This window comes from Castor canadensis, chromosome 3 (assembly GCF_047511655.1).
Source record: "Castor canadensis chromosome 3, mCasCan1.hap1v2, whole genome shotgun sequence".
Classification (NCBI taxonomy): domain Eukaryota; kingdom Metazoa; phylum Chordata; class Mammalia; order Rodentia; family Castoridae; genus Castor; species Castor canadensis.
The window spans coordinates 40,892,419-40,910,606 of NC_133388.1; the positions used below are offsets into that span (position 1 = coordinate 40,892,419).

General features: G+C 42.7%; 1 protein-coding gene and 1 non-coding gene across 5 annotated transcripts in view; both read right to left on the reverse strand.

The window, feature by feature from the left end:
• Window positions 1–18,188, reverse strand: part of Fntb (farnesyltransferase, CAAX box, subunit beta) — an 83,369-nt gene that overhangs the window by 22,803 nt on the left and 42,378 nt on the right. For 2 of the 4 annotated variants that reach the window (XM_074067776.1, XM_074067775.1), the window contains exons 1-4: window positions 18,110–18,166; window positions 12,692–12,770; window positions 9,743–9,815; window positions 6,755–6,846 (exon numbers count right to left, since the gene is read on the reverse strand). Coding sequence is in view for 1 of the 4 variants with exons in the window: in XM_020170916.2 (XP_020026505.1) it covers window positions 6,755–6,846; window positions 9,743–9,815; window positions 18,110–18,174 (230 nt within the window). In the remaining 3 variants the exon portion in view is untranslated. Of the gene's footprint in view, window positions 1–6,754; window positions 6,847–9,742; window positions 9,816–12,691; window positions 12,771–18,109; window positions 18,175–18,188 lie in introns of those variants that run through there. The other 2 variants (XM_020170916.2, XM_020170917.2) reach the window with 2 other exon arrangements.
• On the reverse strand, window positions 8,025–8,151 carry LOC141421786 (small nucleolar RNA SNORA51). Its single transcript, XR_012446492.1, has one exon. It is a non-coding gene; the product is annotated as a small nucleolar RNA SNORA51 (small nucleolar RNA).

Here is an 18,188-nt window from a genome sequence, read left to right on the forward strand (position 1 = left end):
GATCTGTGCTGTCCAATAAGTAGCCCCTAGTCACATGAGGCTATTTAAATTTTAATTTAATTCAAATAAAAAATTCAGCTCCTCCATCACACAAGCCACATTTCAAGTGCTCAGCAGCCACAACTGGCTAGTGGCTACCATACTGGACCACACAAATACTTTCCCATTACCATGGAAAGTTCCATCAGACACCACTGTTGTATCATTCAACCATTAAAGAGTGTGTAAAACCTCTAAGAGAATCAAGTTCAAAGTATCAATGGCTCACTGTTGACCTTATAAGGAATTTTCCTGGACTTTAAGGTGGTGGTTGAAGACTAATCTAGAGTGGTCAATTCTGGACAAAATTATCACTATAGGGATGAAAGATTCAGAAGTATGTATAGTAAATAAGCCAATAATGCAAAACAAGCTGGAAAACAATATTAATAAAACAAAATAAACAAGGCCAATATGAATAAAACAAGTAGCAAGTAATATACTTAGGGAGGGGTGAGAAAGCATATAAATACAAAAAGGGAAATGGCCAGGAATATAGGAAGAAAAGGACTAGAGATTCAGGTCCGTGAGTTGTGGACAAGCAATAAAAACACTTTCTTTTTTCTTTTGTGGTACTGGGGTTTGAATTCAGGGCCTATACCTTGAGCTACTCTACCAGCCCTTTTTTGTGATGGTATTTTCAAGATAGGGTCTCGAGAACTATATGTCTGGGCTGGTTTTGAAACACAATCCTCCTGATCTCTGCCTCCTGAGTAGCTAGGACTACATGTGTGAGCCACTGGTATCCAGCTTAAACTCAGGATTTTTTGAGACCCGCCTCTAGGCTCAGGCTTCTTCTAGTTCTACCTCTTCTGACTTCTAGGCTGCAAAGCAGCTTCATCTCAGCGTTCCCTAGGTGGAGTCGGATGGTGAGCAGATGAAAGGCAGGCGGTGTCTCTTGTTGGTTCCAGGCCAGAGCTACTCACAGACCTTCATCAAGCACCAACAGTCAGTCCTCTGGACGGCCACTGTCTTGGAAATATGGTCAATTTAAAGGTGGCTATTTTAGAGCAGGGCTTCTCCACTTTGGCCTGATTGGTATCGGTGGCTGAGAAGCTCTCTGCTGCAGGGCCTGATCTACAGAGGGCAATTAGCAGCATCCCTCGTCTTCACCCACTGGGTGCCAGCAGAACCTGGCCAGAAAAAATGCCCAGGGTCAACTGACCAGGTACTTTGTCCTCCATGAAAGGAGAGAAAACATACAAATTATATTTTCATTTAAAAATTAGAAAAATATGTAAGGAGTTACTAATAACCTTTTGAAAGGGACATACACTTAACTATCAAATTTTGAATTTATCTTTGGAAAAGCTTTATAAGCTGAAAAGTTCTAGAATGGTTTTCAAGTTAAAGATAATTTTTAGTTTTTACAGAAGCTGAAAACCTAACTTGAACAGTGCTATGGTTTTTATTTTGCTCTGTGTATTTCATTAAAGCTTTTAATGACAAACAATGGAAATCCCCTTAAAGCACTTCCTTCAAGGCTAAAATCATTAAGCAAAGCAAACGTCTGTCTAGTTCCAAACTAACTTATTGTATGTAAACGCACATATAAATTTGTGTACATAATCTCTCAAGAGAGGCAAGCTAAGTTCCTACCTGAGAAAATATTATTCTTGAAACATCTGATACCAGTAGTGGTAAAAGTGTGGCCTTGCTGATGTTGGTCAGCAGTCACAGTAGCTGACTAAAGTGAATGAAAGTGATTTGTCCACTAGAGGGAGCCCAGCTTATCATATTGCTCCCTAACAACAAGGGCCTAAGACAGAAATGTCTCGTGTGTGTGTGTGTGTGTGTGTGTGTGTGTGTGTGTGTTAGGAGAAATGTCTCGTGTGTGTGTGTGTGTGTGTGTCTGTGTGTGTCTGTGTGTGTGTGTTGTGCCAGGTAAGGTGGGGTAACTCACTGCCTCTAGGTCACCTTAATATTTCTATGAGGAAAATACAAATTTCAAAGCATTCCTTTCCCTGCACACCCATGTTTATTGCGGCACTATTCATAATAGCCAAGTTATGGAAACAGCCAAGATGCCCCACCACTGACGAATGGATTAAGAAAATGTGGTATCTATACACAATGGAATTTTATGCAGCCATGAAGAAGAACGAAATGTTATCATTCGCTGGTAAATGGATGGAATTGGAGAACATCATTCTGAGTGAGGTTAGCCTGGCCCAAAAGACCAAAAATCGTATGTTCTCCCTCATATGTGGACATTAGATCAAGGGCAAACACAACAATGGGATTGGACTATGAGCACATGATAAAAGCTTTAGCATACAAGGGAGGGGTGAGGATAGGTAAGACACCTAAAAAATTAGCTAGCATTTGTTGCCCTTAACGCAGAGAAACTAAAGCAGATATCTTAAAAGCAACTGAGGCCAATAGGAGAAGGGGACCAGGAACTAGAGAAAAGGTTAGATCAAGAAGAATTAACCTAGAAGGTAACACCCACGCACAGGAAATAAATGTGAGCCAACTCCCTGTATAGCTATTCTTATCTCAACCAGCAAAAACCCTTGTTCCTTCCTATTATTGCTTATACTCTCTCTTCAACAAAATTAGAAATAAGGGCAAAATAGTTTCTGCTGGGTATTGAGGGGGTGGGGGGGAGAGGGAGGGGGCGGAGTGGGTGGTAAGGGAAGGGGTGGGGCAGGGGGGAGAAATGACCCAAGCCTTGTATGCACATATGAATAATAAAAGGAAAAAAAAAAATCAAAGCATTCCTTTCCCTTTTCCAAAATAAATTAAAAAGCAACATTTTATTATATGTAGTCTAAGAAAACAACCCCCAGCAGGATGTGGTGGGTCACACATATAAAACTAGCTATTTTGGAGGGAGAGATCAGAAAGACTGGGGTTCAAGGCCAGCCTGAACAAAAAGCATCTTAACCAATAAAAAACTGGGCATGATAGCACATACCTATCATCCCAGCTATACAGCAAGTGTAAATAGGAGGATCAGAATGTCGGGGGAAAAACACAAGACCCTATATTAAAAATAACTAAAGCAGTCAAGCACTGGTGCCTCACTGCCATATTCCTAGCTACTTGGGAGGCTGAGATCAAGAAGATGGTGGTTGAGGCCAGCCTGAGCAGTTAGTTTGTGAGACCCCATCTCCAAATTAACCAGAGCAAAATGGACTGGAAGCGTGACTCAAGTAGTAGAGTGTCTGCTTTGCAAGTGTGTAGTCCTAAGTTCAAACCCCAGTCCCACCAAAAAAAAAAAGGTTGGAGGCGTGACTCAAGTGGTAGAGTACAAGCCTAGCACGTGAGTACAAGGACCTGAGTTCAAACTCCTGGTCTGCCCCAATATCTTTATATTGCCCCAATATAAAGCAATCCCAATATCTTTATAAAAGCCATTAAGATTGCTCTGAATCTTACAAAAATAGTTATTTCTTTTTAGGTGAGAGGTACTAGCCTCTGCTCATAGCAAATATTATCTGTACCTAGAATTAATTGTCTGCTTAGCACAAACAAAATACAGTACCATCAATGGAAAGTCTTTCTTTTTTTTTTTTGGTGGTACTGGGGCTTGAACTTAGGGCCTAGCACTCTACTACTTGAGCCACGACCCAGCCCTTTTTGTTTCAGTTATTTTTCAGATAGAATCTCTTGTTTTTCACCTGGGCAGGCCTTGGACCGCACCAGGCTTATTTTTGAGTTAGAGGCTCATTAATTTTTTTCCTAGGTTAGCCTCCAATTTCAATCCTCTCAATGTTTGCCTCTCAAGTAGCTGAGATTACAGGAATGAACCCCTGCACCCTGCCAAGTCTGTTATTCTTTAAAAGTTCATTAAATCATAACAGGCATGGTGATACACGCCTGTATAGTACCAGCACTTGGAAGATGGAAGCAGGAGAACAGAGAATTCGAGGCCAGCCTGGGCTGTATAGTTATACCCTGTCTCAAAAAAAAAAAAAAAGAGAGAAAGTTAAATGAATACTCAGAAGAACTACAGGTAAAGTTTTTGTTTTTAAGCAAGTATGAAGCAGAAACTCTCAGCCATTAGCTATCGAGTGGCTCTTGAAATTAAGACAAATCAGCTATTTATTTGTTTATTTATTTATTATGTTTTTGAGACAGGCTCTTGCAATGTAGACCAGGCTGACCTTGAACTCCCCATCTTCCTGCCTCAACCTCTGGAATGCTAGGATTATAGGCATGTACCACCATACTCTGCAACTCTTTATTTTATTTTAACATTCTTTTAACTATATAACAAAAAAGGTTCATCGTGGAAATTTCAGAAAATGCAAAATAAGTTTAAAAAAAGAAAAGTTTTTCAGAATTAACTCTGACCATGTGTGCATTGCATCCTTCTGGGTTTTTTTCCTATGCATACAACCATCCACACTTTTTTGGGGAGGGAGTATTGAGGTTTGAACTCTGCCTTGTACTTGGTGGGCAGACACTCAACCACTGAGCCATACCTTCAGTCACTTTTGCTTAAGCAGTACTGGGGTTTGAACTCAGGGCTTCATGCTTGCTAGACAGGTACACTACCACTTGAGCCACTCTGCCAACCTTTACTTTTGCTTTAGTTATTTTTCAAATAGGATCTTGCATTTATGCCTGGGGCTGGCCTGGACTGTGATCTTCCTATTTACACTTCACATGGGAAGGGAGTATGATAGGAATGCACCATCACACCCAGGTTTTATTGGTTGAGATGGGGTCTCGAGAACTTTTTGCCAAACCAAGATCCTCCCAGTCTGCACCACTCAAGTAGCTAGGATTATATGTGTAAGCCACTGCACCTGGCTGCATCCATGCTTTTAACCTTCAAAGGTCTTTTTAACTATCTGCTTTCACTTCAAATCTCTTTATGTAAATATGTTCTCATATAAATATTACATATTTACATGTATAAATATTTATATATACAAATATATAGATATAAAATGGCTGCATATATTTTATTGCATGTATTGTATTGCAGTTTACTTAAACTCGTGATAGTTTTGAAGCATTCCCTCCTATTAATATTTAGTTGTTCCCAATTGTCTGCTGGGAAGAGCTTTTTAGAGGGTCCTCTTTTCCCATCTGGTGTTGCCATAAAAGCAGCTCTGACACTCCCTTCCTCAGAGAAGCCTCAACAATAAAATCTGGAAAAAATCCAAGTTGATTCTGCCTTGAGCTCTTCCTCCACAGGCTCCACCTTGTCGCTGTCTCCTCACTTCCACCTGGCCCAAGTCCTCTCTCTCTAGAGATCTATGCATCACTCTCCCTTTCTTTTTGCTTCTCTCATGTGCAACTTTCCCGTTCTCCTTGCATACATCCTAACTGTGTAGGTGTGGAGGAAAAACTTCCCAAACAATCCCCCAGCCCCCAACTGGTATTTCAAAAACACATGGGCCTTTATCTTGACAATTAAATCCCTGTTACTGCAGAAACTCTGTCCAACTTCCAGTGCTGGAAGCAAGAGGCTGGCTGCAGTGTCCCGATGATAAAGACTGCCTATTTCCCTATGCCTCAGAAAACATGGGACATGCCACAAGGGTTAATGGCCTAATTCTTCATTATTCCCCATCCACATTCATCACAAGACACCCTGCCCAGGAAGGCAAGAATGAGAAGTTATTGTCAAGAGAGAATGAATGAGACAATGTGAGTTCTGTTCTTCTGACCTGACAATGTGACCAATGCAGGGGCACCGTGACCAGGGAGGGCTCTATCGAGCCTCCATGAGTCCTGGCTCAGCTGCCACCTTGTGCTGTGGGAAAACAAACCTGGCTTGGAGCCTCCCAAACCAGATGCCTCGCCTTCAGGAGCGCTCAGGGAGTGGAGGAACTCAAGCCAAGGACAGGCTGGCTCTCAGTGGACCTCCTAGACAAACTCCTGGCTGTCCTTTCCTACCCCAGGTATCCCTAGGACAGGAGTTGATCTGGTTTTTCCTTCCTTAAGATATAAATTGTGCCAGGCACTCGTGGCTCACGCCTGTAATCCTAGTTACTCAGGAGGCAGAGATCAGGAGGATCTTGGTTCAAAGCCAGCCGGGCAAACAGTTCTAAGAGATCCTATCTAGAAAAACCCTTCACAAAAATAGGGCTGGTGGAGTGGGTCAAGGTGAAGGCCCTGAGTTCAAGTCCCAGTATGACAAAAAAAAAAAAAAAGCTATAAATTGTGATGAGCTCCTGAGAATGAGGTGCCTTTCCATGAACGCCATCTGCACAAGCAGCTTGGGAAATACCTCAGATGTTTAGATCTCTAGACAACAATCAGAAGTTTAAGAAAACTACGAGTCATGGCGTCCAGTAACCCATCCAGGCCACCCGTCCCTCAGGCCCTCCACTTCCATGGAGATGTTTAGGGAAGGCAAAGGCATTTTTGCTCATTGAGTTGGCACACAATTTCCCTCAGTAGCTCTGCAAATACATTCTGTACTTTCTGGCAAGATCATGTCTCTCAGAGTTGACGATGAAGACTCTTCTTAAAGATCAGAGCCAAGAGCCAAAAGAAAAGGCCACAGAAGAAACCAGAATCCTTCTCTTGGGAGTTCAAAGTCTTGTTCTATCCATCAGCTCACAATAGGCTTCTGAAGTGGGGGAGTTTCAGGAAGTGGCTGGAGGTCAAGAAAAGGGCAAGGGTTTCTTGTACTACTCTGGGGTTTTGTTTTCTTTTACAACAAATACAATAGGAACAAAACAAAAAGAATCCCAAACTCAAGGTGCAGTTCCAGAGAATACCCCAGGTCCCCCAAAGCCAGACTCACTCTGTAGCCACTATCTGGGGGATGGGTTCGTCTAGGAGTTCCAAGCTGTGCAGGATCCAGTAGCAGAGCCATGGGCGGCTGGCATCCAGACACTGTGAGAGGAATAGGGAGAAAACACACCCCTTATTCAATCATTCTAAGACACTGTTGACAAAGCTACATCTGTCTACTCCCCCCAGCCTGGTCAGGGGAGGAAGGCACCCTTGCTTGAACAACAATCAGTGAATGAAAGATGTTTTGCTTTGTGGCCTTAGCCAGGCGTTGAAATGACCATCTGTGAGAAAAGGACAATGGGATTAAAAAAAAAAAAGCTTACCTTAAACCCAACGGGCCCTTCCCTGGTAGGCAAAGATCCAAGGAAGGCAAAAGCCGAGGACTTCTTACATACTAGGTAGTTAAGAGCTGATATTTTCCCAGTACAGACCCAAGGAGACATAATCTCAGAAAGAGAGTTCTTTGATTAACTCATTCAGGTAGAGTCAATAAATATTTGGTAAGTATCTACTTGTACCAAGTACTGTATAGACACTAGGGGCATGAAAATGAATGGAATTTGGTTCCAATTCGTTTTTGTTCTTGGTTTTTTGTTTTTGTTTTGTTTTTTGCTTTGGTGGGAATGGGATTGGAACTCAGGGCTTCACTCTTGCAAAGCAGGCACTCTACCATTTGAGCCACACCTCCATTCCATTTTATTCTGGTTATTTTGGAGATGGAGTCTCCCAAACTATTTCCCCAGGCTGGCCTAGAACCATGATCCTCCCGATTTCAGCCTTCTAAGTAGCTAGAATTACAGGTGTGAGCCACTGGTGACTGGCAGGTTGTTTTGGGAGGCAAGGTCTTGCCATATCAGCACAAGATGGCCTGGAACACTCTGTAGCCCAGGCTGGTCTCAAACTCATAATCTTCCTGCCTCAGCCTCCTCAGTGCTAGGATCATAGGCGTGTGCCACCATGCCTAACTTGTTCTGATTCTTGAGACACTTGGAATACACAAGATGTGTTAGAGGAAAAGGGCCTTAAACAGACATATAAGTTACCTCATTTCTACCTGGAACAAAGAGGAGTATAACATGCGTACATATCCCTGGACAAATGCTGCCATGGGCAAGAACAGTCTTGAGGGACTGAGGACATGGCTCAAGAGGTAGAGCATAGTCTAGCATATGCCAGGGCCTGGGTTCAATACCCAATCTCCCTCTACCACCAACCACCCCCCCCAAAAAAAAAAAAAGAAAAGCAGCAGTCTTTTTTTTTTTTTTTTAATTATTTCCCCATGTTTCTCCATTCACAGCACAGACCATGCACAGGCCTGGGCTGAGGTGTGTATGGGTAGGTTACTTTGCCTTCTATTTCTATAGTCAGTATAAGAACACAGCCTGTGGGCAACACCGGGAGGCAAGAAGCAGTGTTGAGGAGCATACACAAGAGACTGCCTCTTTTTTTCTGGGGAGGTGGTAAAAGCTTCTAAAGGTGGTATATGGACAGATCTTGGTCCTAATACAAGTCATACGTGGCTACTGAGCATTCAAGCCTAGGCAAGGCAGACAGTAAGCAGTGTCCCAGTTTTACAGATTAAAAGTTTATGAATGAGGAAGAGGGAGATTAATTTTCCCCCAGATTACATCGAGTACATGTCAGAGCTGAGACAGGCACCTAGGTTTCTGGACTCTCAATCCAGGTCCAAGCCACCCTCTTCAAAAATGGCGGTCTGAACTGTGGCTAACCAGCCAGCTAGGGAGCACTCTGGGGGGTTACTAAAGACACTGCTAAGGATTTGTCCTAACTTTGAATCTCATGTCCTCCTGTCACTAGCTTTGTGCCTTTAGAGCAAATTACTTAATCTTACTATGCTTCTTTGCTTATTGGAAAAAAATAAAGACTGACCTACCTTGTGGAGTAGATAAGGGTCAAATGAGAGAATGCATGGTAGGCTTTTAGCACACTGTTAGCTGCTATGGAATTACCTGTGTCAGGGGTGATGTGACCCTAACCATTGAGGAATTGAGTCAAGGACTGAAAACTGATAGCCTACAGCCAAATATAGCCTGTAGATATATTTTGTAGATTACTTTAACTGGAATTGGTTGTAACATTTAATTGATAGAAAAGTCACATACAAATCTGAATTTCTAGCTTCATTTAAAAAGAAAAAAAAAGGTCTAGCAACCTTGGGTCTGCATTCCTGGATGACAGCAATGAACAGGGACAGGGTAACACATGAGGCTTCCAGTCTGCCTTGGTCTCCACTCAGCCCAGTTCACTTACTTATGCTGCCTGCTTAGGCCCTACAGGCATTAGAGCAGGAAAAACCCTGCCATAAATAATCAAATATAGAAACACAGTAAAAGAGCTGCTCTGTGAAAAGTGGGACAGGGAGCCTGGGCGCCCCCCACCCTTCACATTCACCCTTTGTCTATTACTCTGTCTCACTCCTAGCCCCCAGTCCCTTCCCACCCCACCACAGAAAAAAAGGCTTCTCTAGGAACCCAACCCTAGGGCTCTGAGAAATATGCTTGAAGATCCACTCTGTGCTTGGGCCTTCAGAGTTAAACTCTAAGTAGTGCTCTCTGGGATTCACGTACTGGCCCTCCCTCTGGCCAGGATAGAAACTAGATGAACTTCCAGGACAAAGGGTTGGGGATGACTAGGTCACTGACTTTTAGCTCGCTGTTGGGGGGGGCACGGGGGGGAGTCAAGAGAAAACATGGAACCTCTGAGCAGTGATTAAATGGTAGAAGAAAACCCCACCCCATCTGGGGTGCTCCACTAGCCAAGGAGGTCAAACAAGACTGGAGGAGATTGCTTTCTGACTCGTTCAGAAGTACAGTCCCAGCTCTGTGACAGCAGCCTGCTTCCTGTCAGAGCCACATGGTACAAAAAGTGAATCTGTAACAGGTCAGGTTCAACAGTTTTTTGTGTTCAAAAAGAAAAAAAGGAGGCAGACACAATGGAGAATTTGACAGAAAGAGTTCCTGGGCAATGTGTTTACCTCATAGGCATCTGTCAGTTGTCGAAGGCCTCTTTTCAGATAATGGAAGTGCTTCTCCCTCTGCAAAATAAGCCTGGAAAGACAAAGAGCCTGTAAGCCTATTTTGTTGCTCGCATTTCCACTTCACACACACATACACATGGGCTTCAGGACAAACCCCGCAGTCATTAGATGGATACCTGACAGCTTCTGTAGCTCCAAGGGGTGACTACACAAGAGAAAAGCCCACATCTAAATGTCTTTGGAGTGCCTGACACTGTTCTGAGTGAGATCTAAAGGAAAAGACTCGACTAACTGAAGAGCTGCAATGAGCACATGTAGCCAGGTGGTGGCACTCAGCCCAGAAAGTTCCTCAGGATCTAACTAGGAACAGGTTATCTTGTGACTCCCCATCTGTAAGCAAGTTCAATCAAAGTGTTGCAGCTTTCCTGACAGCTAGCCATTGTCATTTCAGTCATTTCTTCTGGGATCACTTCTGAGATCATTTCTCTGTGATCTATACTTTGTCCCCTGCCTGCCCCTTGGTTATCCATCTGTTACTCCTGCCCTGAAATTCTACCTCCCACATGCTGTGCTGACCTACAGCCCTAGTGTTTGTATTCCAGTCAGTCATGTCCTTGGCACTGAGGTCAGCAATACTGGCTTTAAGATGGAATGTGCCACCCATGGCCACCTGCACAGGCAAAGACAGAGGCAGCAGTTCTTGCATGGTGTCGCAAAAGGGCTCTGTGTGATTACAGAAGGAAGAAAAAAGGAAAAGAATGTCAAGACATTTGCTGTGCTTGCTGACTACAGAAATAACAGGAAAGAGAACCATTCCCCTTTCTAGGTAGTCAATCCAGCAATTGTTTCTAGAACTCCCACTGTAACTATGCTCAAAATAAGATCATTAATATAGTCTCAACCTCAAAAAAAGTTCTCAATTCAGTAATGGAAATGGAGAAAGTACATCAATGACTACAGAACAAGGGGGTAAATGGGTAGGTTTCATAAAGGAAAAACATAGCTGCAGACAGTAATGGCTACTGTATTTTGCAGCATAGAATAAAGTGTGTGAGAGTAGTGACAGGTGGGGTGATCTGGCCTAAATATAGCAATGAAGGAGAAACAGTAGGAGAGGCCCTTTTTACAGGTGTCTGGGATGCTAGCTGAGCTGTGGTGGTACACCATGGGAGGCTGAGGAAGAGGATCATGAATTCAAGGCCAGACTGGGCTGCATAGCAAGATCCTGTAAGAAAGAAAGGTTTTTGTTTGTTTGTTTGGTTTTTAAAGGAAGGAAGAAAAAAAAAGGAAAGAAAAAAGGCAAGTACAAAAAACTTAAGAGAGTTACTCCAGTATTTTAGGCAGCAGTAAATGTGACTCTGGCAATAAGGAAGGGTTCCACATCCTTAGAGACAGAAATAATGGGCAGGAGTATGAAGCCAACCAAATCCAGGACTTTGAAGCGGGAAAGAGGAGACAGAGGAAACTCGTGTGGGATAGCCTCCAATTTCTCAGGAATAAGAAGCCAAGTTTACGGGAGAGCTGTGGGTTAGTCTTGGTGGTGAATCTCTTACAGAATCTACATGAGACAAATTATAAGGCAGTTAGTGAGGCTTACCAGAAGATAAGCAGCATAAAATATTGGTCAGCAAGTACTGTTAGGTGATTGATTTTTTTCCCCCTTGGTATCTTTTGTTTTGTTTTGCTTTGCTTTGGGTTTTTTGAGACAGGGTCTCACTCTGAGGCCAGGCTAGCTTCAGACTCAAGTTCCTCCTGCTTCTCCCTCAGTCTCACAAATGCTGGGATTACAGTCATTCGCCACCACGCCTGACTTCCTTGATAATCTTGCTGGGACTGTAGCGGAAGCAAAATGTAGAGTGCTATGGGAAGGACTGGCAATGTGGGAAGAGCAGGTAGGCCGAGGAAGGAGGGAATGGAAAGAAGTAAATCAATTTCTGAAATAGCTCATCACATGTGCTGGCTCAGGCTGAGCAGGGTAGAAACCAAGACCAAGATGGGTCTGATGGACCAGAAGTACCAGGAAGGCCTGAGCAACCTTAATGAGGGCAGGCAAGCATTGTGGGAGGCTGACAATCAACTGGAACTCCTGACTTCTCTTAATGGATGGATTCATAGTAAAGTTTACTATAGGTCAATTCTCTACCTGAAAAACAGTCAAAAGAATCTGAATATGGGAGGTACTAGTGGAGGCTGAATAAAGGAGATTAAGATGAGGAATATGGTTGATGGACTTCATATACTTATATGAAATAGAACAAAGAAATCTCTTGCAATTGTATTAAGTGGGGCCGGAAGGAGATTGAGAGGGAGAGAGAATGGGGGTGATCTAACCAATGTACAATATAAACACAGAATTGTCACTATGAATCCCCCCCATATAATGAATATATCCTAATAAAAAATTTATAATAACAAAAAAAGAATTTGAATATACCAAATACCTTCAGATGCTAAGGCCTAGGGAACAGATGGGAGAAAATACCAAAAGAGAACATTAACCACCTTATTTAGATATGTCAGGCAAGATAGACCAAATTCCTTATAATGAAAATTCTGGGATCCTAAGTGAAATGCTAGAGAAAGGGACTAGGAATTTGGTCAGTTTCTGACTGATCACAAGAGATTATTCTCCCTGCATCTATGTCCCTTCAATTTAAAATTAAAGGAATGATAATCCTCAAAGGAGAAGTCAAAATTCAACTACACTCCTTGTCTTCTTAGTGCTTTTCTTACAAGGGGCTTTTTAATCATTAGGAAATCAAAGAGCCTCCAGAGAGTAAGAGACTCCAGTTCACTAAAGTGACAAGAAGCACCACTGCTCAAGACACTCAATTGGTGGAAACCTTGGTCACCTTTGCTTCTGCCCTGAGTTGGTTCCTAAAGATAGAATCTGAGTCAGTCCAAAGATGAGCCCTTTAATAGATCGCCTCTGACCTTGAACCTTACCCACAGACAGCCAGGCCACAGCCAGGTCCTGCTGGGGAGTGACTGCTGAGTTTCTTTAACTGGATTCATCTGAAAAGAACTTCAACACAATCAGGGGTACAGAAATTCCTTACAGTGATCATAGTCACTTCTCTTTCACTCTCATACATTTAATCATAAATACACATATATACTAAGGTTTATTCTTTTAAACTAAAAAGACATAACCAGCTTCTTTTGGTCAGTTGAAAACTATATTAAGAGCCTTATCCTTATGGGCCAAACTGTATCCCCCAATGTTGACCAACTGTGTTTCCCCAGTGTTGACCTAACCCCCAATGTGGCTATGTTTGGAAACAGGGTCCTTAAAGAGGTATTTAAGGTTAAATAAGATAACAGTGCTACTCTAATCCAAAAGGAATGGTGTCCTTACAAGAAAAGGAAGGCAAAAGCACAGAGAAAAGGGCCATGTGAGGACACAGCAAGAAAGTGGCCATCTGTAATTCCTGGATACAGGCCTCAGGAGAAACCAATCCTGCTGGCATCTTGATCTTGGATTTCCAGTCACCAGAACTGTGAGAAAATAAGTTTCTGGGTTTCCAAATACCCAGTCTGTGGTCATGGCAAGCTGACCAAATACCCTTACCATTCCTTTATTCTCAGCTCACCACAATCCAAAAATCTTTTCTGTGTAGGATGTTACAGTAAAGCTAAAGCTCTTACTGTTTTTTCCCTGAGCAATTCAGCCCCAAACCCTAGTAGGTGCAGCAGAACAAGACAGGCTCTGTGCAGTGGGGGATGCAAGGAGTCAGAGCTCAAGTGGATGAGGAGGCCCTGTGTGACTGACTGCACCACAGATCAAACAGGTAAATCCCTGAAGGCTATTGGAAGGAACTTACAAACATATGTGCTGGGTGGTGATGTAAATAGTATTTTTTTCTGAGAATGAACTCCTGACATTCTCCAGCCTCTTTCTTCAACCTCATCCCTTGTCTTCACTGAAGCACGCTCACACAGCCTGCTTTGAACTCTGCTTGATTCAGTCTCAGGCTTTCACATGTGCTGTTCCCTCTGGAACATTCCCACCACTCCCTAAATGAGCCAGCCCTACCCACCTTATGGATCTCAGCTTAAATGTCACTTTCTCTGAAAGACCGTCCCTGACTATTGTCCCAATCTAAGTTAGATCCTCCCCATGACGCTCTTGGAGCATCCCGTTGGTAATGTGTATTTGTGTTCATCTGCTTAAGGTCTACCCCTCCACCCCTCACAATGAGACTGAGAACCCAGCAGGGGTAGGACCAAGCCCAGCCTTGCTCGTACTTGCTTCCCAAACAGGAAGAGTACTTAGCCCTTTGGGAACCTCCTGGATACTGTTGCAGAGTGAGTGAAAGAGGCAAGACTTCAGAACACAGCAGAATGGAATATGAGCAAACACGCTTCCCTTCCCAAACCTGGGGTACCCCTGGGCAGCATGCAGTTGGCTGTGACAGGTGAGAGGACAAAGCCTATTTCTGAGACTTTCCTAAACCCACTAAAGGCCAGGGCTTCTCTAGTGAGAACGTAAGCATCCAGCACACAAATCACTGGCGGGAAGGTGAACTTACTTGTCAGGACCTTGGGAAGAACAGTAAGAAGGAATACACCTCCTGACTCCTCACAATTTGGGGAATTCTAAGCTGCTTTACATATGGGGTGGCAGAAGAGGACACCCAGCGGGTGCCTGGGAGAGAAGCGCTTTTGAGCGCTCTAACTTGCAGCACACGGCTTCAGAGTCATCGTAACACTAAACCTGTAGGGCTTTCTCAGCTCAGACCATTGCCAGTATTTCTCACTTCTGAGGAGTACTGGGCCATTTTCGTCCTAGAGAAAACAATTTTAATTTTGGCTATGCCAAGCAAATAGTTCTTGAGACTCTAATCTTGAAAATACCCAATACAGAAAAGGGCTGGCAGAGTTGCTCAAGTGGTAGAGAACCTGCTTAGCAAGTACGAGGCCCTGAGTTCAAATTCAATACTGACAAAAAAATAAAAATGCAATTTGTGCTAGGGATGTAGCTCAGTGGTTTAGTGGCCTAGCATGCATGAGGCCCTGGATTTGATCTTCGGTACCACACACACAAAAATTTTATGTGCTTCATGATAAAAGCGAGAGCACACAAGGAAGGGGTGAGGATAGGTAAGACACCTAAAAAACTAGCTAGCATTTGTTGCCCTTAACGCAGAGAAACTAAAGCAGATACCTTAAAGCAACTGAGGCCAATAGGAAAAGGGGACCAGGAACTAGAGAAAAGGTGAGATCAAAAAGAATTAACCTAGAAGGTAACACCCACGCACAGGAAATCAATGTGAGTCAATGCCCTGTATAGCTATCCTTATCTCAACCAGCAAAAACCCTTGTTCCTTCCTATTATTGCTTATACTCTCTCTACAACAAAATTAGAGATAAGGGAAAAATAGTTTCTGCTGGGTATTGGGGGGGGGGGGCGGAGTGGGTGGTAAGGGAGGGGGTGGGGGCAGGGGGGAGAAATGACCCAAGCCTTGTATGCACATATGAATAATAAAAGAAAAAAAATTTTATGTGCTTGTGTGCGTTTGTGTGTATATATTTCAAGTTTATTATCAACGCTAATGACATAAATAAAAAAGGGTAAAATCATAAGGGTGTGGAACAACAATACCCATGAGGAGGGAAAAATTAACTTTCATAGAAAAACGGGATACTGACAAACAAAACTATTAAAACTGTGGTCAAAAAGTTTCTTGAGGGCTAGGAGTATATCTCAGTGGCAGAGCTGAGATACAAGAACTAAAGTTTGGTCCCCAGTGCAGAAAAAAAAAAAGAAAAGAAAAATCCTTGTGACTGACTACCTCACTACAGAAAAAGATGTACATTTTATTTTCATAGCCATAAAGAGAGGAGAATCATGAAATCATTTCTGGGATCCAGGAAGGGGATTAATTACAGAATGCATGAACAGTCACCTCCAGCCTGGAATTTCAGCCAAATCTGCAATTGGGCTTTGGTTCTGGAAGGCTCATCCTAGTTCTGTATGTGGTCAGTTTCCTGGCAGTGTATGTGATTCTGTCACACCTGATCAGCATCATGACTTCAGAAACACAAACAAGTCAAGTCATGGAGATTTATTGCTAAAATCTGAATATGTGCTTACCTAACAGAGAAGTTCTGCTCCTGCATTAGACTGTCAGACTTTTACATTTTGGGGAAAAACTTTTAAATTTTGACTAATAAAATATGAGGTACTAAAATTGTGATAACAATTTAAAATTCTGATAAATTTTCAGATTTTTTTTTTTCAGTGCTGGGGACCAAACACTGGGCCTCATGCATGTAAAGCAAGAGCTCTACCACTGAGCTCTATCCCAGCTCCCAGATTTATTCTTATATCCTAGAAGATCATTCTACGATGGTGATGTGTAGTTTCAGTCTCGTATTAATATGCTGATTTATGTATTCACCTATTCAGCCAAAATGTGTAATAGCTCTAGTATTAATTAGCTTGCTAATTAGCATCTTTTAAAACACTTGTTTTCATAGGCAACAATGATAAAGTGTCATATTCCTGAAACAAACCCAGCACCCTGATACATTATATTTTCACAAGGATCCAAGCCCAAGAGGAACAATTTTGCACTCCACCCATAGATGACCCATAACATACGAATCAGGAGCTTTCTCTTTTATTGTCCTCTATCCCCACTCCCTAAACAACAACTTCTAGACTGTAGCCTCTCCATCTCTCTCATCTCTCAATAACAATGAGGGAGTGCAAGGGCTCTATGGTGACTAGAAAAGGAATGTCAATAATAATAGGTCCTTTGTGTGGGAGCACAGAGGCCATGTGTCCACAGAGCCCCAGGCAGAAAGCACTGACTCAAGAGCCCATCAGGTGAGTCATCTGTGGGTGTTAACTGCTAAAAGCAAAGCCCCCATAAATAAATCACACCCCTTATCATCACACCAGGTCCTCTTCTGGGGAAGCTAAGTGGGTCCAGGCTTGTGTGTGGGGGCAACAGAAGTACCGTGGACGCCAATACATCGAAGAAAGCTTGTTCTTCCACACTGTTGACACAAATGGTGTCATTTGCTAATCTCCAGCTGTGACTTGTGACAAGAGGTGTATTTTATTTAACTGAGGTCTGAGCTTTATGATAATGTACATTTAGTCTAGCAAACTGGGGAAAGATTTGTAGTTGGCCAATATTTTCCTCCTTGCCTTTCCTAGGGAAGGAAGATGAAGTTAACCTTCCCACCTGTCTTCCTATGAGCACCTGCCTTTTCCAACTGTTTTCTGCAGTGGTAATCAAAAAAAAAAAAAAAAAACCCAAAAACCCTTAAGGAAAGGATGGCAAAATAGAAGGTAACAAAAAAGACACAAAGGTAACAAGGCTGGAGCCATGTGTAATGTTCCAGTAAGAAGTCCCCAGAGAGTTTGGTCTCAAGAAGTCGGGAGATACGACAAAGGAGGTGAGGCTGGACTCCAGATCCTGAAGCATCCTAATGAGAGTGAATCACCACACTTTATCTGGAGACTGCCAAAAAGAAGTATTCTACTTTTAAGATGATGACCGCACACAGTTTTGGGCTACTGATCAATTCTGATGACTGGAAATATTACACAGGATGATTCTTTAAGTCATAAGTTTGTGACTTAAAGAGAAATACTGATAAAGAGATGAAATAAATTTATGGAATCTAATGTGATGAATTATAAAGCACTAGAAAAAAAAGAGAAAATAAAGGTTGAAAAAGGAATTCTTCTAATTCCTTTTTTTGGAATTTCTGACCCTACAAGGTTTAGAAGACTTCAACTTGCTAAGTCCTAAAAACAACAAAAACTATTGTATTTCTCATTTGCAAATTCATCCCTGGGATCTGCTGCACAGTTCCTAATAAGGACCATGGTGGGAGCAGCTCAAACTTCTCACAGCTTCCTAGTCAAATAATTTAGGGCTGGGGATATTGCTCAGTGGAACAGCACTTGCCTAACATATGCAAGGCCCTGAATGCCATCCTCAATACTAAATATTAATATTAGCAATAATGATTTACATCAAAGGAATCTATCCTCTGCCATATCCTGGACACTGTATCTGTTTCTCAAGTTTGAGAAACTTGAGAGTTCTCTGAACACCAAACCAGCAGGCCACAAACTTATCAAAAACCTCAATTCCTCTCCCCATCTTCAGACCTCAGAGGCCAGGCCTCAAGTGTTTCCCACCTAACACATGGTGGCTCAGGCCAAGTGGAGCATCTCTTTACACAGTATTACAATGCAGAGAGAGGTTGGAGTCATGAGCATGCATAGGTTGCCTCAGGTCATGAAATGCCAGTGTGGGAGCAGATGCACACAGAGGAAAGATGGCAGGCCTCCATGAGATGGTGCACTCTGAGGCCCCTCAATCTACTACAACTTACCTTGGTACAAGGTGGTTGAACTTATATGAACTGAAGACTTCCTGGATCTTTTCTTCTACTTTGGCCTGGTACAGACGGA